The sequence below is a fragment of the Scardinius erythrophthalmus genome, assembly GCF_964197995.2.
Source record: "Scardinius erythrophthalmus genome assembly, chromosome: 22".
NCBI classification, from domain to species: Eukaryota; Metazoa; Chordata; class Actinopteri; order Cypriniformes; family Leuciscidae; genus Scardinius; species Scardinius erythrophthalmus.
The window spans coordinates 20,273,262-20,299,921 of NC_138242.1; the positions used below are offsets into that span (position 1 = coordinate 20,273,262).

The 26,660-nt window shown below is 37.7% G+C and overlaps 1 protein-coding gene across 14 annotated transcripts in view; it reads left to right on the forward strand.

Annotated features, from left to right (window-relative positions):
• The window catches only part of sulf1 (sulfatase 1), an 86,108-nt gene extending 60,889 nt beyond the window's left edge, over window positions 1-25,219 (forward strand). For 4 of the 14 annotated variants that reach the window (XM_081353311.1, XM_081353303.1, XM_081353310.1 and 1 more), the window contains 18 exons: window positions 2,102-2,330; window positions 3,651-3,890; window positions 5,295-5,446; window positions 7,954-8,123; window positions 10,437-10,587; window positions 10,682-10,857; window positions 11,589-11,717; window positions 12,020-12,076; window positions 13,978-14,113; window positions 15,955-16,165; window positions 17,263-17,518; window positions 17,616-17,712; window positions 17,797-17,891; window positions 18,768-18,845; window positions 19,468-19,640; window positions 20,939-21,081; window positions 21,381-21,504; window positions 24,311-25,217. In XM_081353311.1, the coding sequence (XP_081209437.1) occupies window positions 2,162-2,330; window positions 3,651-3,890; window positions 5,295-5,446; window positions 7,954-8,123; window positions 10,437-10,587; window positions 10,682-10,857; window positions 11,589-11,717; window positions 12,020-12,076; window positions 13,978-14,113; window positions 15,955-16,165; window positions 17,263-17,518; window positions 17,616-17,712; window positions 17,797-17,891; window positions 18,768-18,845; window positions 19,468-19,640; window positions 20,939-21,081; window positions 21,381-21,504; window positions 24,311-25,071 (3,318 nt within the window). In that variant the 5' untranslated portion in view covers window positions 2,102-2,161 and the 3' untranslated portion in view covers window positions 25,072-25,217. Of the gene's footprint in view, window positions 1-2,101; window positions 2,331-3,650; window positions 3,891-5,294; window positions 5,447-7,953; window positions 8,124-10,436; window positions 10,588-10,681; window positions 10,858-11,588; window positions 11,718-12,019; window positions 12,077-13,977; window positions 14,114-15,954; window positions 16,166-17,262; window positions 17,519-17,615; window positions 17,713-17,796; window positions 17,892-18,767; window positions 18,846-19,467; window positions 19,641-20,938; window positions 21,082-21,380; window positions 21,505-22,062; window positions 22,293-23,123; window positions 23,158-23,597; window positions 23,649-24,310 lie in introns of those variants that run through there. The other 10 variants (XM_081353314.1, XM_081353312.1, XM_081353313.1 and 7 more) reach the window with 5 other exon arrangements.
• Window positions 25,220-26,660: the final 1,441 nt, after the last annotated feature.

Sequence of the window (26,660 nt, forward strand, 5' to 3'; positions counted from 1 at the left end):
AAAGCAATACAAAGGCAATGTAAAATAGTTATAAAATATTACATGACCTCAAAAGATTGAACCTAGCTCCATATTGACTACTTTTATGCTTTCTATATTTATAACAGCATAAATGTTTTTGAGAATGTCATGAGTGAGTAAATAAAGTGACTCCCATTGACCAGATATCAATATTCTTGATGCTGCTCTGCTGCACTCCATTACACACCGCTCTCTGTGTTGAGATGATAAAAAAGCTTAAAGAGTAACATTTCTAAGGTGTTCTCAGTAGGTTTAACAGATCTTGTCAATGTCAATTTTTGTGATATGACCAGTCGACCGGACAGAAGCCAAGCATGAAGCTTCGGTTTTAATGGTAAAAGAGTGTTAGGTAAGATATAAAATAAGAAGCTAAACAATTAATGTTTGACAACTTTTTATTATAGACATGTTACACGACCAACGATAATGTTAAGTGATGCAAAGTACAGTATTTGAGTTTCGATTTGTCAAATTTTGCCATTTTGAACTGAAAAGACTTTAATCATGTGATTCGTGTAATTTAATTTATAATTGAATGTGATGAGACAAGAAACATTAAACAGAGCTGTTTAGTCTTGTTAGGCTTATGATTAAGAGTGAACATGCATATTTTAAAATAAAAACTGTAAATGCAAATATTGCAGTAAATTATACTTTTTACCATCTTTGCCTTTCTATTTTTATTTATTCCATTAAATTATTTTCATTTGAATTTCTTTGAATAAAAAAAAAATATTTACATCACTAATTCTGAAGGGATTTCCCACGTCTTTCAAAATGGAGTATTGTTAGTTTGAGTATGTGGACGCAATGGCCTTGAGTTGATACTGTAACACCAGTGCTGACTCTAATTTACTAATTTATTTCTACTCTCACTGGTCTTATTGTTGCATAAATGACTTAAGCCATTTTCATTGCAAGCAAAATTATCAAGCCAAATGAATGCCATGCGACGAACCTCAGGTGCGTAAATGCCCTTATTGTTTAACAGCTCACTGATTGGAGACAAAGATCAGCTTGAGGCCACAGGCAATATGGTCCTCCATAAGGTTTATACAATAAACTCATAGATAAATTGGACGGTATATCAATCAAACCTACTTTTGCGCATGCTAGTCGTCAGGTATGATGATTAAAATGTGAAAAATCAACTCATGCATAAGTACAAAATCTCAAGACATGGCTTTTTAGGAAATTGAGCATGTCTGTGGAATATGAAAGATTTCACTGAGTAATCTTTGCTGGCGTAGAGCGAATGCAGTGCTGTGTAAAGGGGTGCAGTGTGTAAATCTGTGACTGGCGACCACAGCACAAGGGTTAATGTAGCGGAACCCTCTACCCCCTGTACTGGCTTCGTAATTCCCACCGGGTGTCCGCTAGGGGTCACAAGCTCTGGGCCGTCTGACTGACAGCACTGCCATAAAATGTGATTGGCTGGGTTTGGGCCAAAGCAGCCCCTAATAGCCAATAGAATAGCCTCAATAGTACTGAAGTAGTGTGACTGATTAGAAAGAAAGAACTGGCTTGTCTGCACACACGGAGAGAGACACTCAGGCCTTTCTGGCTTGAAGAAAGTGTCTGTAAATATGAGTGCAGAACTGAAGTAAAGATATTGGGTGTACTGTTGCCACATGTGATGCTGCTAAGCTAAGAACTGTACAGGTAGGGTTTAGAGTTGTTGTGTTTTACTGTTCGTTAAGTAGCAAAGATTTCTGTAAAAGATTCAGCTAGTGTTTTTAAAATTTTCATTTCATGTTGATTTTGGTGCATGCACATCCTGGAAGCATGTTGGAGTTTAAAATGTGTTGCCTCCTTTAAGAGGGTGTGCTGTGTTTATTTTCAAGTGCAAAGGTTGAGATTTTCTATGGCCTGTTCCTGTGCTTGTGGATAGATGTGAAAATAGATGGCATCAAGCTTAAAACGGATGCGAATGATTTCGCAGACAATGATCTGGAATTCTCGTTTGTCTTGTGAAGGAAGGAAAAGTGGTACTTTTTAGTCTCTCCAATTTCTGTTAACCAAAGTAACATTTGATTTGACCTCTTTGGAAATCATCTCTTTGCTTTTTTCCCCAAAACAGATTACCTTGTGAGGATTCCAGCCTTCTAAATCGTGTTTGCAAAGCCCGGTGCGCAGTCCCATGATGCAGCTGGTGAACCTGGCCTGGATGATGGTCCTGGCCGCCCCACTGGTCTGCTTTGGTTTCACCACCCGCGGTCAGGGCCTGCGTGGGCGGGTTCAAGGTGACCGCCGAAACATCAGACCCAACATCATACTCATCATGACAGATGACCAGGATGTGGAGTTGGGTGAGTATACCAGATGCAATTCATCATTAATGGCCCATCTGTTCTGCAGACGAATGAGGTGGAGACCTCATACGACTCTCTTGAGGCTTTGTCAGCACTCGGCATGCATCAGTTATGAATAAGCAAGTCGTCTGGAAAGTTACTGTAGAGATCTTCAAATACCATGATACTTGGAGAAACATGGGAATGGAACTTCAAATGAAACAGATTTTTATTGACCTCACTGATTTAGATGTTTGAATTTGCACACTCCACTTCAATATTTGGAGACATTTGAATTAATTCATTTTTAATAAAAGTTTATTTTTCTTGCAACATTGTCAGATGTTGTTCTTGGTTTATGCATAAACTTACTTGATTTAGATTGTTTTTTTTTTGTTTTTTTTTCAGAAAACAAGACTTGATATCCAGAGCAATTTTGCTTCTCAAGTAAATATTAAATTAAGAATGTTTAGTGTTTTTGTTTTGTTTATCTTTGTCTTAAACCAGCGTGAGTTTCCATACTGGTCCAATGCTGGTTTAAGTTAGTGCTGGTGGACCAGTACAGCCAGTCATAGCTGTTAATGCAGGTTGACCAACATGATATTTCTAGTGATAACAGCTGATGAAGGTCTTGATCCGGGAGGGTCATGTTCCTTCAGAATTTGGCTCCAACACATCTGCCTTGTAATCTTAAAGACCTTGAATAGCTTCAGGAGTGTTTATTTACGGTTTTAGCTAAACCAAGGCAGTCATGCTGGTTAAACTAGTTAAAAAGCCTTGTGAGAACACCAGCACACCAGCATTCAAAACGTGCTGGTGACCATTTATGCTGGCCTTATTCAGGAGGATTGTCAGTCCTCTCTTGTAGGAGCTCTGTTTAATTTAAGTTGTTCATTATTAACTCAGCCTATAGGAAAGAAAAAGACTTTAGCCTTCTCGGACTTCAGTCCTGGAAACATTTGCTTGCTTGTTGTTAGTCTACTTGATCTGCCACCCAAGTCCCTCTCTTGGTATTTGTCCCATATTGTATGCATGTTGTAACTGGATCAAGTTCCTTCCTCTTGAGCATAACATCCAATGAGTCTCAATCACAGACTGTCATCACAGGTTTGACTTATTTCCTATTTCAATATTTAATGGCTTCCCTCAGACATCTGAGAGGATAAGGGCCTTAGTCCTGGAACCACAACCAGTCGTTGCATTGCCACAGAACTGCAGGGATCCTTTTCCACATCTAACACTACTTTTGACAGCATAGTGAATATTAAGATGTGTAAAAGGTTTGAACTTCTCAAACATGCATAACTGAACTTGCATTTGTCTGCCTTTGTGTGTCAGGCTCATTGCAGGTGATGAACAAAACCCGCAAGATCATGGAGGACGGTGGAACCTCATTCACAAATGCATTTGTAACTACGCCCATGTGCTGTCCATCACGCTCTTCTATGCTGACTGGGAAGTATGTCCACAACCACAACACGTACACCAACAACGAGAACTGTTCCTCGCCTTCATGGCAAGCTCAGCATGAGCCACGCTCCTTTGCCGTTTATCTCAACAACACTGGATACCGAACAGGTGAGAAACCAAATGAGAGACCGATGACTCATTCTAACCTGCTTGATTCAAAACAGGGTTGAATCCAGTTTGCATCATGTCCTGTTTTATAAATGTTGTTGACTTCCCTATAAAATGAAGGCAAAAAGCCTATATTAAAAAATAAAGTTTTAATTTAATATAGCTGTCAAAATTAATGCGCTAATTTTACTGTTGAATTTTTTTTTTCTATTTAACGCGTTAAAAACATTTAATGCAATTTACGCAATCAATGCAATACATTTTTCCTTGCATCCTTTGGCCAGCATAACAGTATATGATCATGCTATCATTCATTCAAGTGCTTTTAAAGCATTTAAGTGTGATTAGACACAAAAGAGAATTCAAAACTTTACCGTCTTTGTTACCGCAATTAAGCGTGTGTGATTAATTTTTTTTTATTGATTTACAGCACTAATATACACATATATTATATTTTTGAAAAGTCAAAAAAAGTTGCTTGAAAAAAAAACGTTTGATCAAAAATACAGTAAAAAACTTTATATTGTAAAATATTACAATTTAAAATAACTTTTTTAATATATTTAAAAAACATATAATAGTAAAAGTCTATCACTTTTGATCAAATTAATACATCCTTGCTAAATAAAAGTAATAATTTATAAAAAAAATAATAATAAACAAATCTAACTGACTGCAAATTTTTGAATGGCAGTGTACATTAGCGTGTGTGTGTGTAATACTTAAAAATTACAGACATTCCAGTTTCACATTAACACAATTCTGCCAGGAAAATGGCACATAAAATAAAAAATAAATATCTGTTGACTGATAATGCTCAAATTATGCTTAATGTTTTGACCTGAAGGTCTTCATGAAAGTTTATTATTATTAATAATAATATTATTAGTTTTCATTATCATATCTCATCTTTCATTTATCAATAGCACTATTCTGAATATGTACTGGGAATTTTTGTGTTCTGCAATTTCACGGGATTTTTGCTTCACATTTGTTTCTCAAAGTCAAATAAAAGTTTTACAGGAATTTTTAATTTGTCTGGTTTGTGGAAGCTAAACATTCTGGTAACCCAGTGCCGCGTGTCTTGAGTGGCAGTAAGTTCTGACCCTGAATACAGGGGTTCAGGCCTTACCACTGCTTGTGGTTTCCAGCTGATGTGTTAGTCTACAATTAACTCTCCAGGGCAGACTGGCTGCGTGCCCGGCTCTTTTGGAAGATGTTTTGGCTTAGCTTTGAGGGGAAAGGGTAGGGAAGACATGAATACAATGTAGAGACAGATATTTACAGGTACTGTTCAAAGGCAGTGTGTGAGACAGTTGTCATAAAATGATAATTTTAGTCTTTGCGTCGACCTCACTGAACATACTCGAGTTTATATGTTGTCTTTATTTATTTTTCCCACAGCTTTCTTTGGGAAGTACCTCAATGAGTATAACGGCACCTACATCCCACCTGGGTGGCGTGAATGGGTGGGGCTGATCAAAAATTCCCGTTTCTATAATTACACCGTCTGTCGGAATGGGAACAAGGAGAAGCATGGCGCAGATTATGCCAAGGTATGTGCGCCTGGTCACATAAGTTCACAGCCCTGTCAGCATGCCAAAGGCTTCTTTAAACTCAATTTTCAGTTTATGCTCAATTGTACGTTCTGTTCTCAACTAATTTCAGGCCTCTAATTACATATAAAATTTGGGTTGGTTGACTCCACATGGAATGTGGTTAGATTAAAGGGGGCATGGGGAGTTACACTAGTGTCTTGTGTATCATCAGGTGGGTATGTTGAATAAGACTTGGTAGGCAAAGAGATGATGTCCTTGGGGCAAAGTTTCTTTTGGAATCAACCACTGTTGTTGTGCTGCTGATTTGAAAGGGGTGGACATTTAGACTGTTAAGAATTGCATACTTCTCTAGTACAGCATTTTGTTTCACATGCTGCTTTTACATTTCTTTAGCAAGCAGTATACAGAGTATATACTATGCAATTTTAAACTAGTATTCCATTTCAAATAGCCATAGTTTGCAGGTCATCCAAGACTTTTTCCATCCTTCTGCAAGACCTACAATATGAGCGAAGTGATAAAATCAGAGTTTAAAAGGTTTAATTTGATATGGCCACCTTCCATCTCTAGAGTGTTTTGAAGCTGCTGTCAAAACAAGGTTTTGGATCTTCTCATGGCTGTTTTTCAGGTAGCATATTTTTGGGGAACGTGGAATTTGTGCTGAGGTTTCATGGTTTGGGCATAGATTGAGTTGGAGGCAGTCTAAGGGATGAGTAAATAAATGTTTCGACTGTTACTTGGATGTCATTAACCTGCTTGGATGAAGGTGTTAAGTTGCCCATAAGCAGAGAGGCACAAGAGGCTGAAGGTTTCTCCATTAGGTCTGTAGGAAGTTTGTGGCTAGGTGTTCAAGTGGTTCCTGGAAACCCTTTAGGAACACTTAAAGGTTAAGGTTCCTGTTTAAAGGTTAAGATTCATGTTTGAAGGGATTAAATGGGTAGGCAGAGCTATAAACGTCTTGGGCAGAAATGCAATGCAATTCAATCATTAAGAATTTGCTGCAAAGGCACAGTTTGTGCCTTAATTCAGTCCAGGCAAAAGATCTTTTAATGAATTGGACAGGTTAGGTACATCCGGATACTATTTCACTCAAACATTCAATATGATGCTGAATAGTTTTCCAAAATAAACATGCTGGTTCAATTAGTGGTACAACAGAGACTGAGGTGACATAGATGTGTTTTGTTATAATGCTGAGGAACAAGGTCCACTGAGCACGTCTCTAAACAATAACTTCCACAAGATTTTCACTCCCACAGATGCCGGTAGCTGCATGTTTTAGCAATGGGGAGGGTAGAAGGGGGGGATGGAGACTTTCCCACAACCAGCCCAGACCAGGAGCACTGCCATCAAAGGGCTTACGGCTTCAGTATCACGTGATTTTTACCCCCAAGCCCTTGTGCGCATTCCTGCTGCTGCCTCATAGCAGTAAGATTGAGACCATAGTGTTGTCAAAACACCAGACCCATGGAGGGCTACAAACCTCTATTACCATTGAGTGACGCAGTCAACGCCCTTGTCATGCTCAATACCAAGTTGTTAGCATCAGGGCATTAGTTCTGTTGATGTGGGTCAATAACAAATAATAGTGTCCATGATAAAGAATGATCATAAATAATGGTATCATATGATTTTGGAAAAAACATCTATACTATTTTTAAGAGAACTTGAAATGTAATGAAGTGTATAACCAAGTAAAAAGTAATAATGTACTTTCAATATTCTTGACATCCTAATCATGGTCGTCAAAAATGTTTTTTCTCTCCTGCATGTTGGTTGCATCACATGAATTATTTGGCTGACTAAAGTTTTTTTTGCTTTGTGTTTTCCTTTTAAGAAATAATAAGTCAAATTTTTTGGTTACAGTTTATTTTGATGGTCCACTTTAGATATTACACTTAAGTAACTTTACAGCTACATGTCAATTAACTCTCATTAGAATATAAGTAGACTCTTAGGTTAGAGTTAGTATAAATCGACAGTTATAGAATAATGTTAGCATGTTTGCATGTTACCTTTTTGGTTATGAATATAATATTCTAAAATCTATTTTCAAATACTTAAAATAAAATTACAAATAAATATAGAAAAATTCAATAATAATTCAGATAAATTCATAAATGCATAAATATGTATGCATTGTAAAAAGTCATATGATCAATTAGTTGACGACATAGATTTTTACATTGCTTTAACTCTTCAAAATAAGTTAATTTTCAACTTTTTTATAAGTTATGCAAGATTCAACTAATTTTTTTCAAGTCAGTTTAATGTAATTTAAGTTTAAATTACTTACATTTGTAGGTACACTCAACTTGGATGTTTAAGGCAGCAACTTTTTTTACAGTGTATAAAATGGATAAATAAATACATTTAATAAATTAATAAATACAAATAAATAGATCTGGACAAAAAAAAAAAAAAACTTGTTTTCTTTAAGCCTTGAAAGCAAAGCCAAAACCAAGCATAGTAGTTTATGTTTGAATTTATTCTGCCCATTCCAGGACTACTTCACTGATTTGATTACCAATGACAGCATCAACTACTTTCGAATGTCCAAGCGCATGTACCCGCATCGGCCGGTGATGATGGTGATCAGTCATGCAGCGCCTCATGGCCCAGAGGATTCAGCACCGCAGTTCTCCGAGCTCTTCCCAAACGCTTCCCAGCACATGTGAGTGACCCAGAACATTCAGTTACACTCTGCTAGAGCAACAATGCTGAACTACACTGAACCCAGTGTATCCTGTCCAAGAGCCAAGCCCTGCTGGAATATGCCCTGGAGTTTGAATTGTTGAGTCTAGATATTTTTATTGTCCTGTATGTATTTATAATAGGATATTCCAAGGGACACATATTTCAGAAGAACAGTAGCATTCCAAGCAGATCATTTTCCTATAAATTTTAAACCATTATAATTTGGCTTGCAGATAAATATAAGTTTGTAGCTTTAGGAATTTTTGTGGCCTTATATATTTGGATACGCCATTAAAATTAGACTCTTAAGAGATGACTGTGCACTGAAATGCACTTCACACGTGACACTACCACCATGAAACTGAAGTGATTTATCATCCAAGTAAAGTTCTGGCACATGCCAAGTAAGATGATGGGGGATGAGATTTTTATGGTCCTCTTTGGTGCCAAGACCTTTATGGCTTCACTGCACTATCAGTTTTGTGGCTAGGCTCCTATTCCACACACTGTGCTGTGGCAACAGGCCATCCATCTCCAAGTCCTTAACATCCCAAGCATGTCAGGATCCTGGTCAGGGCGACATCACACTTTTGTCCCTCAGGCCTATCTATTTCTTTCTCACAATTCTTTCAGCTTGTCTTCCTACACAACTTTCTGGCTTCTCTCATATCAATCATGCCTTTCACTATATAGGTTTGGGGAATGCATTGTCTTAGAAGACCCTTTTGTGTTATTAATATGTTTTTAAGTGCATGGGCTCTGAATAGATCACACTTGGATACCCCAAGGTTCACATCGGCAGGCAAGTCGCTCTAGTGCCGAAAGGGTTGCCTGGCAAGTTGTGCCAAAAGAACAGGGAAACAGATGGCAAGCGCAGGTTGCGTTTTGGAATGATGCAGCATGGTTTCAGACACTTTTGGGGGTTTATTTGTCATCTGCGTGAAAATGAACAAAAGCATGCACATCCAAACAAAAGAAATAAGGTGCTCAAGCATAAAAAAGTTATGGCTCCAAGAATATTCATTTATTCATATGCATTTTTATATATAATACATATATATACACACATTAAAAATATATTTATACACTTATTCATTTACACATGTATTTATATTTTATGCATATGTAAATAATGTATGTACAATTTAAATAATTAAATTAATTAATATTTTACTTTTCATTAATTTAATTATTTTTCTTGTATTATTAATTTTCATAATAGATTATCACAGTAGGTGGCCCTGCTAACCTCATCATGTAAAGGGTTAATAAATCCACAGATCATTTTTGGGCCAGTCTGGAAGAAAAGCATTACATAATCATTTGAGCTTTCTAATGTGGGGATTTATTGTAAATACTCTTAAACGCATTTATATTTCTATAAAATAAATCTGCTCATGAAATTGATTTGACAAAGTATTTTCAGTATTAGTTTTCAAACAGATTTTCACAGTGTGAGGTTTGCGAACAAATCATGAAAAGTAATGCTTTCAATGTTATAGCAGAAACTACAAAGGAGGTTTTAATCTCAAAGACAAATGTTCTTCACCCTGCCTTGTGACAGGTGTCAAAGTCAGACTAATTCTATCCTTTGACCTCCAAATTCCGAATTTGCTCTACCTGTGCGAAGAGACAGGTTCCTTTTGTGTGGTATATTAGTGTGCCTCACTGGCTGGGTGAAGAGTTCAGTGAGCGGACAAAGACGGACTGAGGAGGAAAGGGCAGAAGCCATCCACTCAGACAGAATGGAGCTTTCCTGTGGCCATCATTCATTATGACACCAGGCACAAGAGTATGGTCAGAAAAGCAAAGGAAGACCATGTCTTTCAGCTGTGGAGGGAGGCCAACTGCAGTCAACAGGTGGCCATCTCGTAGCCTTAGCTCCACAAACTAGTCCGCAGCCTCCTGTTTACCCAGCTTTTTATTCTCCACTTCAAATGCAAATGAGTTATAGCCCTGTCGTTGCTGGACTTATTACAAACTTTATTTTGGGCCTGAAGGCTGGGGAAGCTATTATTTTTCTTCTGCATGTGCCAACCCTCAAACGATTAAATGCTGCCAAGAAACCCTGAGACTCTCAGCATGGTGTGAGGAGAGATGGAGAGCGAACCCAAGAAAAACACCTAGCGAGGAGAATTAGTGCGTTTCCGTGGAGGGGGAAGGGCGACTGCTCTGTTATTGATGCTTGTCAAGTGTGTTATACAACAGACAACTTTAAGCACAAGTGGTTGTGAAATAGCTGACAGGTGCATGTTTTTCTCACAGTAGCATGTTGTGTTTATTCGCACAGAACTCCCAGCTATAACTACGCACCAAACATGGATAAGCACTGGATCATGCAGTACACCGGCCCGATGAAGCCAATTCACATGGAGTTCACCAACTACCTGCACAGGAAGAGGCTCCAGACGCTGATGTCTGTAGATGACTCGGTGGAAAAAGTCAGTGGTTTAGGCTTTCTTGCTCTGGATTCTGGATATTCAATTGGCTTTGTATATGAATTGAAAGGAAATGTGTGTTTGCTCTGCATTACAGATATATAATGCTCTGGTCGACACTGGGGAGCTGGATAATACCTATATCATTTACACAGCTGACCATGGTTACCACATTGGCCAGTTTGGCCTAGTCAAAGGGAAGTCTATGCCATATGATTTTGACATCAGAGTGCCTTTTTTTGTCAGAGGTCCTAATGTGGAGCAAGGGGCAAGGTAAAATCAACTTCTATTTGAGACACACCTTTTGGACAATATAATTTCTTTTCACACTTTATTTATATAATTAATCAATGTATAAATTATTCTACATACATGTAGTGTGTTTTTTTCTACTGATATATTAAAAATAAATATAGAAATGTAATCTACTGTTTATGTACAGTAGACATGTAAAAATGATAATGATGATGATTAGCGATATGATATAGATATTACTTTAACAATTATATATTAAAATTAATATATGCATGTATACGTGTTATTAATATATACCCTTTAGATATAAATTAAATTATATATTCTTAAATTAACAGTTATTAAGGTCACACGAGTTAGGGTCCTATTCTCACTATTAACTAACTATGACTTTTGCCTCAATAAACTCCTTATTACTGCTTATTTATAGTTATAGGTAGTTAAGTTTTGGTATTGGGTAGGATTAAGGGGTGTAGAATATGGTCATGCAGCAGAATAAGGCATTAATATGTGCTTTATACTTATACTAATAAACAGCCAATATCCTAATAATATGCATGCTAATAAGCAACTAGTTCATAGTGAGAATTGGACCCTAAAATAAAGTGTTGCCATTATTTGTACTATAATATAATATAATATAATATAATATAATATAATATAATATAATATAATATAATATAATATAATATAATATAATATAATATAATATAATATAATATAATATAATATAATGTATTTCTCCACAGGAACAACCATCTTGTGCTAAACCTCGATCTAGCACCCACAATCCTGGATATAGCTGGCCTGGACACTCCACCCGATATGGATGGCAAATCTATCCTGAAGCTTTTGGAGCAGGAAAAGACTGGCAATAGGTGAGCAAAATCCTCTTCATAAACACATTCCCAGTATAATATATGGTTGGGTAGTGTCTGTTTATTGCTTTTAATTTAATTAACTCGAGTTTAATGGTTCCTGAACATTTGGAGTTAATTTATAAAGGGTTTTTGGCGAGTAAAGAACGCTGGAAATGTTCTGGGGTCACTGCCACTCACGATGGCAGGAGATGTTGAGCAAATTAAGGTGTCATAATTCAGGCCAAGTTAAACATCTGCTTATGGTATGCAAATGACACAAAGATTGAGTGAAATACAATATTTGCGTTTTCATGTTGCAGATTCAAACCCAACCGGAAACCCAAAGTCTGGAGGGACACATTCCTCGTGGAGCGGGGGTAAGACAAACAATATTCCCTCTCTTCTCAATCATACTATAAAATCACTGCAGAATGTGCAAAATAAATTTGAATTGATTTATTTTGTAAAGGAGGCTCACCGCATAACCATTCCAGGATTTTGTTGTAAAATCGCCAAAAGATAAGATCAGAAGCACTTGTTATGATTTTAGGATTCCATTGCACAAACATCCTTCTTCCTTGACGTGTCTTGGTTCAAGTTCACCTAAAAATGAAGCAAAAAATATTCGGGGTTTTTTTTTCAAATTACCATTAAAAATCACTACAGCATCACAAGTAAGATCAGACTTTTACATTCTTTGATCAAATGTGTTCTCAGGAGCTCAACTATTCACATGGCAGATTTAGACCCCCATTATCGGATATGTTTCAGTAACCTACTCGTGACAGAAAAAAAAAATCCTTCCCCAGGGGAAATATATGATATTACCTGTGGTATCAGACTCAAAACTTGATATGTGTGTGTAGTGTTTCCCTTGATTTCTGTGACTGATGTTAGGAATGTGGGTATATGGTATTGCCTTTGCATTCTCTTATATATTGTAACTGTGGCCGTGGGCTCAACCACACAGCTATTTCAGTCTAACATTCCTCGTGTCACTCACATGGAGCTGTCAGTCTACATAATGGCACATTATCGCTCCCACAGTCAGCCTGTGCTGAGTTTCTCCTTAAGGCTAAGTAAAAGAAGGTTTTCCAGAGATGGCGCAATCGTAAAGCACATCGTTGATCAGTGCCGGCTGTTGCTTCCGTGACTCAGTAACTGTTGTGTATAAAGCCAGACCACGGACTCGAAGCATGTTTATACCAAAATGCCATTAATTCAACCTGTTTTGCACGGTCACGACAGCTCCCATTTTGAGAGAAGTCAGATTAGTGAGTACTTCATTTATCAGCCGTGGTGAAATCATGCAGAGCACTTAATTTCCGCTACAGACGGAGGCCGGAATGATTCGGAATGGTGTTCCAGCACTTTATATTTTTAAAAAGTTTTAAATAATTGTAGATGATGGTGAAGGTAATTTTTAAATGTAAAAATAGGCTAAATTAAATTTTGTAAAACTTTATTTTAAGGTGATGTAGTTACACGTTACTACATGTACTTACTATAGTAATAACAGTAAATTATGCATTATTACAAGTAACTAACCCTAAACCAAACCCTAACCGTAACTCTATAGTAAGTAGTTCGTTAATATTTCTCTACTTATTTAAGTACAATGTAACTACGTCACCTTAAAATAACGTGTAACCAATATCTATTATTGAATTCCATAAAATATTTTTAATTCATGCTTTTGGGGGGACTTCATTCATATTTTAAATCAGAATCATCACATTTTTGGGTTCGCTCCACTTCAAATCCTAATTCTACCTTTTTAATGCTTTATTGTTATGGGTGGCTGGGCTTAACAAATGTCTTATGTACAATCTAATACATAGAAACAAGTTTGCTTAGAAATTGCTAGTACATTTCACAAATATTTACAGGAAAACTGCAAGTAACACATAAAAACTGAAATATTTTCTTGTAAAACTTACTCCAATATTTACAAATTCCAAAAAAGAAAAAATCCCCTGTTGAACGATAACTAGGACAAATATATCCTGGAAGATTTTGGTCCCATTGTTTCACTGTAAAAAGTGATCAGTTGACTTAACTTGAAGTTTGAAGTTTACCTAATTTTAAGGCAACGGATTTCAACTGATGACTTTTTACAGTGTCTATGTGCTGTGAAAGCTGTATGCACTTATAACAACAATTATGAGATGCGGACCTGGAAGGGACGGTAATGATTTCCAGGCTTCTGAAACTTCAGTGAGGCTGCCAATTTCAAAACGTGGCCTAGCAACTCACCCAAGAACATTTGTCATTCTAGTAAAATCCTGCGCAAGAAAGATGACTCAGGAGGCAACCTGAACACACAACACTCCAACAGCTTACCCAAGTACAAGAAGCTGAAGGAAGTGTGTCAGCAGGCTGAGTTTCAGACGCCCTGCGAACAACCAGGACAGGTATAAACTCAAATACACACATGCATCACTGTTATTCTCACCCACTGGATATATCTGTATATGTGAATTTGCCCACTTATGCGCAATGTTTGACCTCAAACATTCACGTAGTCTCAACCTGGTCCTTGTTTCCTCTACTATCGGCTAACTGTGAGTTATAACGAAGCTTATAATGATTGAATACATTAATTTGCACCTTCAACATGAAGCCGGAGATTGGAGTGTGCAGCACATGGCCGATGTCCTGTGAGTGGTGCCACTGTAATTGAAACCGATATTTACAAAAAATTCTGGATAATTGGAGATTGGTCGTAGTTTTCTTTCATCAGCACACTGTGTGCCTGCTGCACCAGAACCTCTGTGGTGTGGCAATGAATCAGAGACAGCTGAACATTACAAATTGGTACATTTTCAGGTAGTGTAAATGCAGACAGTATTTCAAGGACTACACTAATGCAAACCAGATTCATTTTATGGTCAAGTTAAGTGATTGCCTGCAACACTTTGTCTGGAAATTTGATTGAATGCAGAAAGGTCGTTTGTGTGCGCCTGGAATAACACGCAGGTTTCCGTATTCACATTTTAGTCCAGTCACCTGCCAGAACAAAGCTGAAGAAGTGTTGGAGAAAGATCTGAACATATATTTTATGAATAGACCTCATTTCATTATTTACATATTTAAAGTCAACGTGAAATTAGATTAGACGTCATTTGCTTTAACACAAGTCCCTCGTATTAAATGCAGCTTTAAGTTAAATGTATTGCATGTGCTTTTGTGTTCGCTTTAAACAGCAAAATATATGTACAATGTATTCTCTTCCCCCCACCGCTGAACTGACATTGACATTGTCGATTTTGTGTGAAACGCACACTCTAAGAAGACTGATATGGTTTAGGTGTTGAGCACAGACAAAGCTTGAAGTTGTTATGGTCTGCTACTTCCAGCTCAAGTCTTAGCTTGAGTAGAGTATCAGTATCTGTTTTTCCAATATACTCTCCCTCTTTCTTTTTGACTAGGAATGTTGTTGAAAAAGCCTAGCAAAGACGGCGTTAACGCAGTCTTACTGCCTGCAGTGGGGTCAATGAGGGCAGTGTGTGTGATTGAGCCTGTGTGAAAGTTTATGCCTGTTTCTTCCTGAGTCTGAGTTGTGTCTCCGTCATTCAAGAAGCGAGGCCTTACATAGTTGGCTGTGGCGCTGTTTGCTTATGTCTGTTTGACTTCTAGCTATTTGGAGCCAGTCTCTGTGTGTGGATGTGAGGTACAAGAAATTTTCAACGTGTGCTAGTGTGTGTGTGTGTGTGGGGGGGGGGGGTTGGCTACTCATTTGGAGGAACTAAATGAGTGAAATGCTCAAGCTAGCCTTGGCTAACTCCTTTTTGGTTTGCCGCCCTTCAAACAAACATCCTTTCTCCAAACAGATATAGCATCATCTGCAGATACATAAACTCATTGACGGGACTCCTGAGTTTAACAGGACAGAGCAGGGTTGTGGCCATTGTTTGGATATGGTTTCCCATAGTCGTGAGCACATGTCTGAGCTGTGGTCAGTTTGCAAAGCAAACAGCTCTGCGAAATTAGGAGATTGAGTCTAAATTGGCTTCTGATTGCTTCTTTATGGGAAAGAATTGCAAGGTGGGTCTTGTGCCGTATGATTGTGAATTAATGGGATTACTCTACAAATGCAGATGTTTGACCGCTAAGCTCACTGTTCACAGACAGAATATTAGTTTAATTCATAAAATAGCTGTGGTTATGCAAATGAGGCGGCTCTAGCACATTAAGTGGTTAGCCAGACGAAAATGTCTGTCCTCAAGCTGAATTCCTTCCTTTTTTGTTACAGAAATGGCACTGTGTGGAGGAGGTCAGTGGGAAGTGGCGTTTACATAAGTGTAAGAGCTCTCTGAAGGAGGGATCCAAGAAAAGAGTGAGAAGTCTTCGCTCTCGAGGCTATGAGAGCCGGGAGAAAGACTGCCACTGTGGAGAGCGACCTTACAAAGCGGCCAAGGCAGCGCGGCGGGCACACCGACAGTTTGCCCACAGCAGTAATCCACGTAAGTATGTGCGCTCAAATGAGGTGAAAAGAGTTCATGGGTCTGCTAGCTGTTCAAGACTGAGTAGACAAACACTGGACCTTTTAGACTTGGGTTGAAAGTCACTCACAAGTCGCCACCTACTGGTTTAACAATGTAGCCTACAGGAAAAGGCACTTATCAAATCGGTAAAGAGTGAACTGATTCAAAAGTTTTGAATCAGTGAATCAACACTGAAACTATCTTCCCAAGATACAAACTACTTATTTTGTTGAACTGGTAACACTTTACAATAAGGTAAAATTTGTTAACATTAATGTATTAACAAACATGAACTAACAATGAGCAATGCATTTATTTATTCATCTTTGTTAATGTTAGTTAATAAAAATACAGCTGTTCATTGTTTGTTCATGTTAGTTCACAGTGCATAAACTAATGTTAACAAATACAACTTTAGATTTTAATAATGCATTAGCAAATGCTGAAATTAACATTAACATTAAGATTAATACATTCTGTAGAAGGATTGTTCATTCTTAGTTCATGTTAACTTAAAGTAGTTAACTAATGTTAAATAACAAAACCTTACTGTAAAGTATTAACATTTAACTAGTTAGCTACACTAAATCTACATAAAAAGCTATATATAAGCTATAAAAATATTCTATAACTAAGAATATACCTGCGACCGATAAGTGGTTTGGAGAATGGATGGATGGATAGATAGATGTAATAATATACTGTACATAAATTAAAATTTTACATTTTTTAAAATGTTTTTGAAAGTCCCTTATGTTCAACAAGGCTGTATGCATTTGATATTGTGAAATATTATTACAGTTCATAATAACTTTTTCATTTTAATATTTTTCAATATGCAATTTGTCTGTGATGGCAAAGCTGAATTTTCAGCAGCTGTTACTCCAGTCTTCAGTGTCACTCCCATAGTGAGAGAACTCTGAATCATATTTTTGGTGCCATCTATTGGTTAGGAGCTGAAGTGGCATATTTTTGAGGAAGTGGAAATTTAAGGAGCTCCAGCAATATTAATAAATATTTAACTATGAAATGTGAGTATTTAAGTATGTGTAGCTTATGCTGATGTCATCCCTAAGGCTACAGACCTCGCTTTGTGCACACACGGCCTGCCAGATCCCTGTCAGTGGAGTTTGAGGGCCAAATCTATGATGTGGACCTGCAGGCTGATGACAAAACCCCTCTTAAGCCTCGACCAATCAGCAAACGGCACCATGAGCCTGAGGGAGGTATTGATTCTGACTTTGGGTTGGAGTCTGATGACGGATCAGAGGAGATGCAGTCAGATGACACTAATGCTGTGGGATACCCCAATTCTCTCAAAGTCACACACAAGTAAGAGCTGCAAGCCTTTGGACATTCAGTATTATTGTAGTTTAGGCTGCTAAGTGTGTTTTGCTCATTTATTGTTCATTTTGACTTGGGATCACAGGTGTTTCATATTAATGAACGACACTGTGCGCTGTGAAAGAGAGATTTACCAGTCTTCCAGAGCGTGGAAAGACCACAAGAACTTTGTGGACCAAGAGGTGAGACCCACTGTCCCATACTAACTTTAGGATTACTGCTGTTTAAACCACATGAATGATGTTTTTCATATACTTGTCCCATAGATTGAACTTCTCCAAGATAAAATGAAGAAACTGCGTGAGGTTAGAGGCCATCTGAAGAGGAGGAGACCAGATGAGTGTGACTGTGGAAAGAAAAGGTCAGTTTTGACATTTGTCTTGGCAATGTGAACTGGATGATTTTGAGGCAACTCTGAGCGTACAATGGAAACATGATTGGTCATCGTTCCACTCATCATCTCTCTTGTATTTTACTTCTTTAGATACACTACTGTTCAAAAGTTTGGGGTCAGTAAGATTTTTTTTTTCTTAAGCAATTAATACTTTTATTAAGTGAGGGAACATTAAATTAATCAACAGTAAAGACTTTTACATTATTACAAAAAATATACATTTAAATATCCTGTTCTATTGACTGTTTTCAACATTAATGATAAAAAATTTATTCTTGAGCACCAAATTTTTAAAGGATTGTGTGACACTGAAGACTGGAGTAATTGCTGGAATAAACTACGTTTTAAAATTAAAACCGTTGTTTTAAATTGGGATATTACTTTAAGAAATTATTTTCTTACTAATATTTGTCTTGTTTCCTGTTCAAATATCTCGACATTTCTTAAATCAAGATACATTTACTTGAGAAGCAAAATGAAAATGAGTTTTCCCTTGAAACGAGAAAAAATATCTGCCAATGGAATAAGAAAAATAATATTGTTTTCCCTTTGAATTAAGTTTATTTTCTAATTTTGAATATAAACTCACTTAATAAATAAATGCAGCCTTGTGAGACAGTTTAAAAACTGTAAAACAAAATCTTACCAACCCCAAACTTCTGAATGATAATGTAACTGTAGTTTGGATATTGAATATCTGAATTCTTCAATCCTGATTAAATAGTAACAAATTCATCATTTTGAATCTGAACAGCAATATTTAGCAAATCAATCTGAGTTAGTCGAAGGCCTTTTGAGAAATTCCAGCTGAATTTAGTGCTGTTCTCTCCTTATTACAACCAGTTACTATAGCAAAGAGAGAGAGCAGAAAAACAAACCTGAAAGATTGAAGAATAGGAATGACCACCTCCATCCCTTTAAGTGAGTTCTTTTCGTGTGTGTCTGTGCCTCGTCAGTTTGTCTGTACTCTGTAGTATTGTCTCTTTGTTAAAGTGTGTTGGATTAATGTCTAAATCAGTGTAGCGTCTCTAACACACTTTACACAACACACAATTCACGCTGGTAATGTCTCTTCTAAATTCAATGATTGTTGTATGTGAAAGTGTATGGACGTGTATCATGTTTACAATCGGTTTGGTGGAAATGTTGGTGAGCTTATATAAATCATGGAATCTAAGAGTTCTCAGTTGGTCCTGTTGCATGCATGCATGCATGTGTACCTGTATTGACTTCTTTTCACTCCATGGGTCACTGTTTTGTACCATACAATTCCAGCAGTAGTCTCTACCCATAAACATTAGCATTTCAAGTTTCACTTTAATTGTAAAGTGAGATTATGAAACACCCTGATCTGAAAATAGGACAAGAACCTTGTGGTTTTGGGGGAGGGTGGTGTGTGCACGATCCTTCCACTTTCTCACGACCTCTGACCCCATCTATGTGTGGAGCTGGCTGGTCTACCTCCCCCTATCATTGTGTAACTCACCTGGGATGGCGTTCCCTTTTGCTTTGGCTCTAATGTCTCATTCATTTATGCCATCAGAGAGGCCACGCAGGAAGTGGACAGCAAGGCTCAACTCTACAACGAGATCCGCCGCAGGAAGAAAGAGAGGAAGGAGAGGAAGAGGCAGAAGAAGGGTGATGACTGCAGTCTTCCTGGTCTCACCTGCTTCACACATAATAATGACCACTGGCAGACCGCCCCCTTCTGGAACTGTAAGGAAATGCTCATTGTTTTTGCTACACTCTTAAAGGGTTAGTTCACCCAAAAATGAAAATGATGTCATTAATGACTCACCCTCATGTCGTTCCAAGCCCGTAAGACCTCCGTTCATCTTCGGAACACAGTTTAAGATATTTTAGATTTAGTCCGAGAGCTTTCTGTTCCTCCATTGAAAGTCAATGGACGGCATACTGTCCATGTCCAGAAAGGCAGTACAGACATCATCAAAGTAGTCCATGTGACATCAGTGGCTCAATTTTAAGTTTATCAAGCGACGAGAATACTTTTTGTGCGCAAAAAGTAAACAAAAATAACAACTTTATTCCACTATTCATTTCCTTCTCTCTAGGCCTCGAGTGAGTTCACGTAGTGTTTTTGCGCAGCGCGTCTGTGTTGTACGTCACACGCATCACACATGACCAGCGTCGGCCAATAGTGAGCGTACGTGTGACGTACAACACAGACGCGCTACGCAAAAACACTACGTGAACTCACTCGATGCCTAGAGAGAAGGAAATGAATAGTGGAATATTGGACTTTCATTGGACTTTCAATGGAGGAACAGAAAGCTCTCAGACTAAATCTAAAATATCTTAAACTGTGTACCGAAGATGAACGGAGGTCTTACGGGCTTGGAACGACATGAGGGTGAGTCATTAATGACATAATTTTCATTTTTGGGTGAACTAACCCTTTAAACAGGGTACAAAAGATACACCTTTGTACCTTATTTACTCATAAAGGGTACATATTAGTACCTTAAAGGTAAATATTAGTGCCTAAACTAGTGTATGTATTAGTCAGATGTGTGTAGTAACAAAGTACAAATACATTGTTACTGTAGGCCTACTGAAGTACAGTTTTTGGATATATATGTCTAAATATTTTTAACTCCACTACATTTTTAAGAGAAAATTGATACTTATTCTCTGTTTTTCCAGACACTTTCGTTATATTTTCAAATGCAAGGCACAAAAAAGAAAAGCTATGCACTATTCAGATTGGTCAGAGCGATATCCAGTTCTCTAATGAATCCTCTGATTTAATTCAGTTCCTTTGAATCTTTAAAGCTGGTTCACAAAGAGGTCTGAATGATTAATTTAATCACAAATATGAATCTAAATTCCGAGAAGTACACTGAATAATAAGTACCTTTTGAAAGGCTACTGCCCCAGTGACAGATTTTGTACCATTGTTTGAGAGTGTAGTCTATAAGTCACACTAACTCTTTTTAAACTATTCTTTTCTAGTTAATATGTTCATTGACAAAACTATTTCTCTTTTTTCATAGTGGGTGGCTTCTGTGCCTGCACAAGCTCTAACAACAACACATACTGGTGTCTGAGAACTATTAATGACACTCACAACACGCTCTTCTGTGAATTTGCAACTGGCTTCCTGGAGTATTTTGACCTAAACAGTGACCCGTATCAGGTGAGGATGTGTGACATGTTTTCAGTTGCGTTTGAGTTGAATAAATTGCTCTATTGAGTCTGAGATTATGCACATCAGTAGTGCTTTAGCGCTGCTGTGGGGATGCAGGTTGAATCTGATCCTTCTGCCTCACTACTTTCTTTGTATGCAGTGCACTGTTAAATAAAAGCTTTAAAAGCCCATAATTTAAAAAAGAACTCTGAGGATAATGACTCTTCCTGTAAAGACATGCTATTATCCTTCATCTACATTACAGCACTTACAATAACTGACTCAATAATACATATTATGTTTTGCAGTTAACCAACGCTGTTTACACAGTGGAGAGGGACATTCTGAGCCAATTGCATTTACAGCTGATGGAAATGAGGAGCTGTCAAGGCCACAAGCAGTGCAACCCCAGACCCAAAAGCTCAGATGCAGGTAACACTCCTGTCCAGTCTCTGTACCACATGTTCCGTGTGAAATGGGGGGGGGACATGCCAGCACACCTTTATTTTTGATTCTAAGATGCTTTCAATGTCCAAATCTGAAAAATCCAGTTGCATCTCTGGTGAGAAACCAGATTAAACCAGCCTAAGGTGATTTGCTGGTCTGGTTTAAGATGGTTTCCCAGCATGTCTAAGCTGATGTTTAGCTAGTTTTTTTTTTTTTTAGATGGTCTTCCAGCCTGACTACCTGAAGCGCCATTTAAAACCAACCAGTAAACCAACTTAGGCTAATTTATTGTTTTTTATTCTAGCAGGTATACACAATGATGCATGCTGGCAAATTTTTTAAGTTGAGAAGAAAGTGCTGAATATTTAGCAACACTTGGTCTAGCATGTTTTGGCACACTCTGAGGATGCATGAATGGGATGAACCATGTGTCGGATCTCTAAATGGTGGATGATGGATTGGTCACTGAGTTTGGTTTCTCTCTAAACCGCCTGCTCATCTCTTTATTTCCCTTTAATATTTTCCATTTTATTCCCTCAACAGGGGACAGTGATTTCAGCAGTCTAGCAATCAAATCATCTCATAGTTTTGCATTTTTTCCCATTCCTGGTGAATATGAATGGCTCCTGTGAAAGTTTTGTACCAATATGGTTTATTTTATATTTATATATTTATAGGTGTAAGAACCTATTTATGTGCTCTGTTATTTTGAAAATCTAAAACTATAAACATACTGACAAACATTCCTCTCTGAGTGTTTTTTTTTTATGTGACATATGACATATATTTTAGCAGTGGAATTGTGGTTTAAAAATTCTAGCAGGAATGTTGTCTTTATTCATTTCTAGGAAGGAAGAGGTCATAAATTTGGGTAATTGGCTGTATAAAACCTGCTGTCATCAGAACCACTGAGATTTTCACTATTCTGAAAACCGTTTATAATTTCCTATGAGAAGAGACTGACTCAACATAATGACCTCATAATGACCAGCTATAAATGCTACTGAGATTATTTGCAATATTGAATATTTTTTATTTATACAAGTTGTCATAGCTTTTCAACAACTAAGTTAATGATGTGGTCAGCGCCTGTGTTTTGGGGGGCAAAAACAATGGCATTGATTTGTAATAAATGACCTAAAATCAATAGTTTGCCCAAAAAATAGATTGTCAGCATGTACTCATACGCATGTTGTTTCAGATCTGTATGACTTTGTTCCATTAAAAAACAAAAGAGAGGCAAATAAAAAAATAGGATTTACCACTAGTCATGTAACAAAATATCACAAAAACAGATGCATGTTTATACATATTATATTAGTCTGCATGTTGGCATATTCTCATGTTATTTGTGACCTTACGTCATTCATCGCTGTTAACAGTCATTTCATTCTTAACACTACACTTCCTTACTATCTTTTTCTTCAGGACCATCAGAGGATTTTCCTCATTTATCCTTTAAATCATCATTCCTTCATTGTGTCTTTAACACAACCTCTCCTCAGGAGCTGAGGGTTATGCATGAAGATCTGCAATGTGATTTACTTCCTTTTTTTATTACAATAGACATTTAACATGTTAAATGCTTTTATTTTCCTGATCAGGAAGTAAAGATGGAGGAAGCTATGATCAACACAGGTATCCACATTTTTGAATCCCTCATTGGCTTTTGAAATAACTGCATGGGCAGCTTGTTTCCACTAATACGCCATGTTTCATTGAGCTAAGTGTGTGGTTGCATGCTGGGTTGAGCTAACAATTTAAGTACATTTAAAAATCACACGAATATTAGTATTTTAAAACCCAATTACAGGTTAATTTTAACTCATGAACAGTTTGTTGCTTTTTATGTATTCCTAGATGTCATTTAAACCAAAATCATTTACATAATTTATAAAATATGTTTTGAAATTTAAAATCCAAGACTTTTGACTCTTCATATACACATCATTTAGTGGGAAATAGCATCTCATAAACATCTCAGTGCACAGATCATCAATATTTGAGACTTTTTAATTACATTTTTCTCGTTCATGCCTGTCTTGACATCTCTGTTTTTTGGCTTACCTGCTTACCAGGCAACAGCATCGAAAATGGTCAAAGTTGAGGAGGCCAAGCCTTTCATTCCTGTGAGTCTTTGAGACCATACGAATCCATTTCTGTTCTCATTCCACTTTCAAGTAGTTCTCCACACCGCATACCATATCTCCATAGACGTTCAGTGGCAGTTCTGGTTCAGCGCGGGCCATGTCTCCTAGGCCATCAGTTACTGCCTGACCCACTCGGGGAATGCTCATTTCATTCTCTCACCCTCCTTTAACACGCTTTTGTTTTTGCAGATTTTCATTTCCTGTACCTCTCACCCACCCACCCTTTCAGCCTCATATTTATTTATTTTTCCGGTTGCTGATTTCTTGGTTCCAGGATTTTCCATCTTTTCAGTCTCTTGTTGGATGTTTTACTTTGATTTGAACCTCATTGCACAGATTTTCAGTCTGTCTGCGCACCCTTTATTTATGATGTATTGGTTTTGGGTGTCCTTTTGGAGGACATTTGTTGTCTTGATCTGCATTCACACTGCTTTACTGCTTCGAAATAGAGCTTTTCTATTGGTCTAAAGCTTAAATAAAGCACTGCAGTGGTGTGTGGGGCACTAATTCAAGACCCCTCGGCAGGAGTAGGCCGGGAATAACTGCATGTTTTAGACACATTCCAAAGCAAAGCTTTTCTGCGCAGCTATCGCCAGCCCTTACTGACTTTTCTCGCTTCCCCCCCCTTTCCCGTTTCCCAGAACACAACCAGCCTGGGACGTCCACAAAGGTTAAACTGCCCAATTTCACAGAGGACTTCATCTGGCAAGAACTGGCAGATTTGTACAGCGTGAATGAGAGTCTGTACGAACACAGGCACAACTACAGTCCCGTTCTGGATGACTGGATGAACTTTTGGAAGGATGTAGATAGTATGTTTGCACTGCTGAGAAATTTAAAGACACTCAACCAAACCGATAAGCTTGACCCCCTGGCTGAGCTGGGCTCCGGGGTCCCGGAGGAGGCCAGCGGCGCTGGTTCCCCCATCCAAGAGGAACGGCCCCAGAGCCCCGTCACCACAGGTCCCCCAAGAGGCCTGAGCCCCAAAACGCTTCAAGAGAGCCTCTTAAAGTCTCTTAATGAACTCCCAGAGGGTCGCCCGACCAAACCGAGCGCTCTTCCAAGAGGAGACACCTGGGTTCATCAGCTGGAAAACGAGTTGGACAATGACGGAATGACGTTTAGTGGCAACGGAGTCACCGAACTGGAGACCCGCCATGACTTTCTGTTGCGCAGCTCAAAAATTGTAGATCTCCACCTGCAGAAAGAAGAGGAGGACATTTTTCAGGCCCAGGGTTACCTTCCCCTCTCGCCACAGCCAGCCAGACCTCCAGAGCCTGCTCTGGAAACTCTTCCAGCATGGAGTGAAACCTTACAGGAGAGGTGGAACGGAAGCTCCAAACCTTTTACCCACAAGCCCAGGGACGTTCAGGAGGGCAGTGCCGCGGGCCCATCCCAGTGAGAAAGGACTGTTGCCATGCACTGTGAAGCCAGCCAACTCAGAGACACTAACCCCACGGAGCATGGACTGATCTCCTGTATAATCCAATGAATTATTTTATTTTTTACAGGTGTTTCCATTTATTAGAATTCAGTGTTATGTATTTTGTAAAAAAAAAAAAAAAATATTATATATATATATATAAATATAAAAATTTTGAGGTAAAGTATTGGATGCATCTTAAATGTTGGGTTTGGTTTTAAATCTGAAGTGGGAAAATGCCATCAAAGTAAGGTTTTAATATATTTTTAATCAAAAAGAAAGAGGTTAAAATGGTGAAACCATTGCATTCAGTTTTAAATTAACCACATGCAGATTGTTTCCCCAAGATGCACTTTTGTTTCATGTTTCTCGACTTCAACGCATTCTTCAGTCTCATTTAGACATAAACAACTCCATGTTGACACTAACACAAGTCATTATTTGTTGGATTCATGTTCGATAATGAGTATTGTTGTTCTCCTCTTCTATGTTTACTTCAGCTTATTGGGTTTACACTATAAAACACAGCTTGAACATGTTTTATACACTTGGAATGTGGGTTTAATGGTTTGACTTCTTGGCGAAATGTTTTTCTCACAAATGTTGTATAGTTCGGTCCATATAATGTAAGAAGGGCATTCACTGTATAAGTGATTTTATCATGGATGACTCTAACGTTTTCACTAACCCACAGTAATTACTTTTAAAGTAGCTTGTTTCATTTGTGAAGAATGTGAGATGGGCCTTTATTCAGAATGTTGTGACAATTTTTGTCCTGTCTTTTAGAATTACAATGTCTAAACTCATTTTTGAAGAAATTGTTTGAATATGAGGTGACCTTCTAAATTTGCAAATATTACGTTACTTTTTAACCAATGGTGTTGGAACAATTCTGGCTTCTGGAAAGCCAAGAAGCTGTTTTGAAATAAAAAAATCTTCCAAACATTTGTTTCAGCTACCTTGTGCTTTTAACCCTTAAATGCATGAATGTTTCACCAATCATTATTACATTTTAAGGTCTTTAGCGACTCGGATCTATATCTAACATGGATCTCTGCCTGTCGCGATAATATAAAACTCTCCTGATATTAGAGTAACAATTACAGAAGAACAAGAATAAAGCATATTTTATTACCTTTTGAAGCTTGGAAGGTTTGAGCAGATGTTTTATACCATCATCACTGTCCTAGTCAGAGCTCATTTTCCAGTACATTCAGCATCATAGTCACCATTTCAAATATATTCTCAAAACTTACATTTTCAACATCTTTAAAATCAATATTTTAATCGCTAACAGCTTCTTCAACAGATCCACCATCAAGTGACAGTGACCCTAATATTTGATTGTGTTCAGTACTTGTAAAAAAAAAATTCTGATGATTCTGAGTAAATAAGTTTTGCTGATGATACTTCCTATTCTTTTGTTTTCTGCCTGCCGTAACTATGAGTGAGCTTCATCATTGTATCAGACATTGCCACCTTGTGGAATAAAGGTGAACTGCACTTATTCAGTCATCAAAGATTCAATTACTGTTGTGCAGAAAAATATACTTCCACTATTACACACC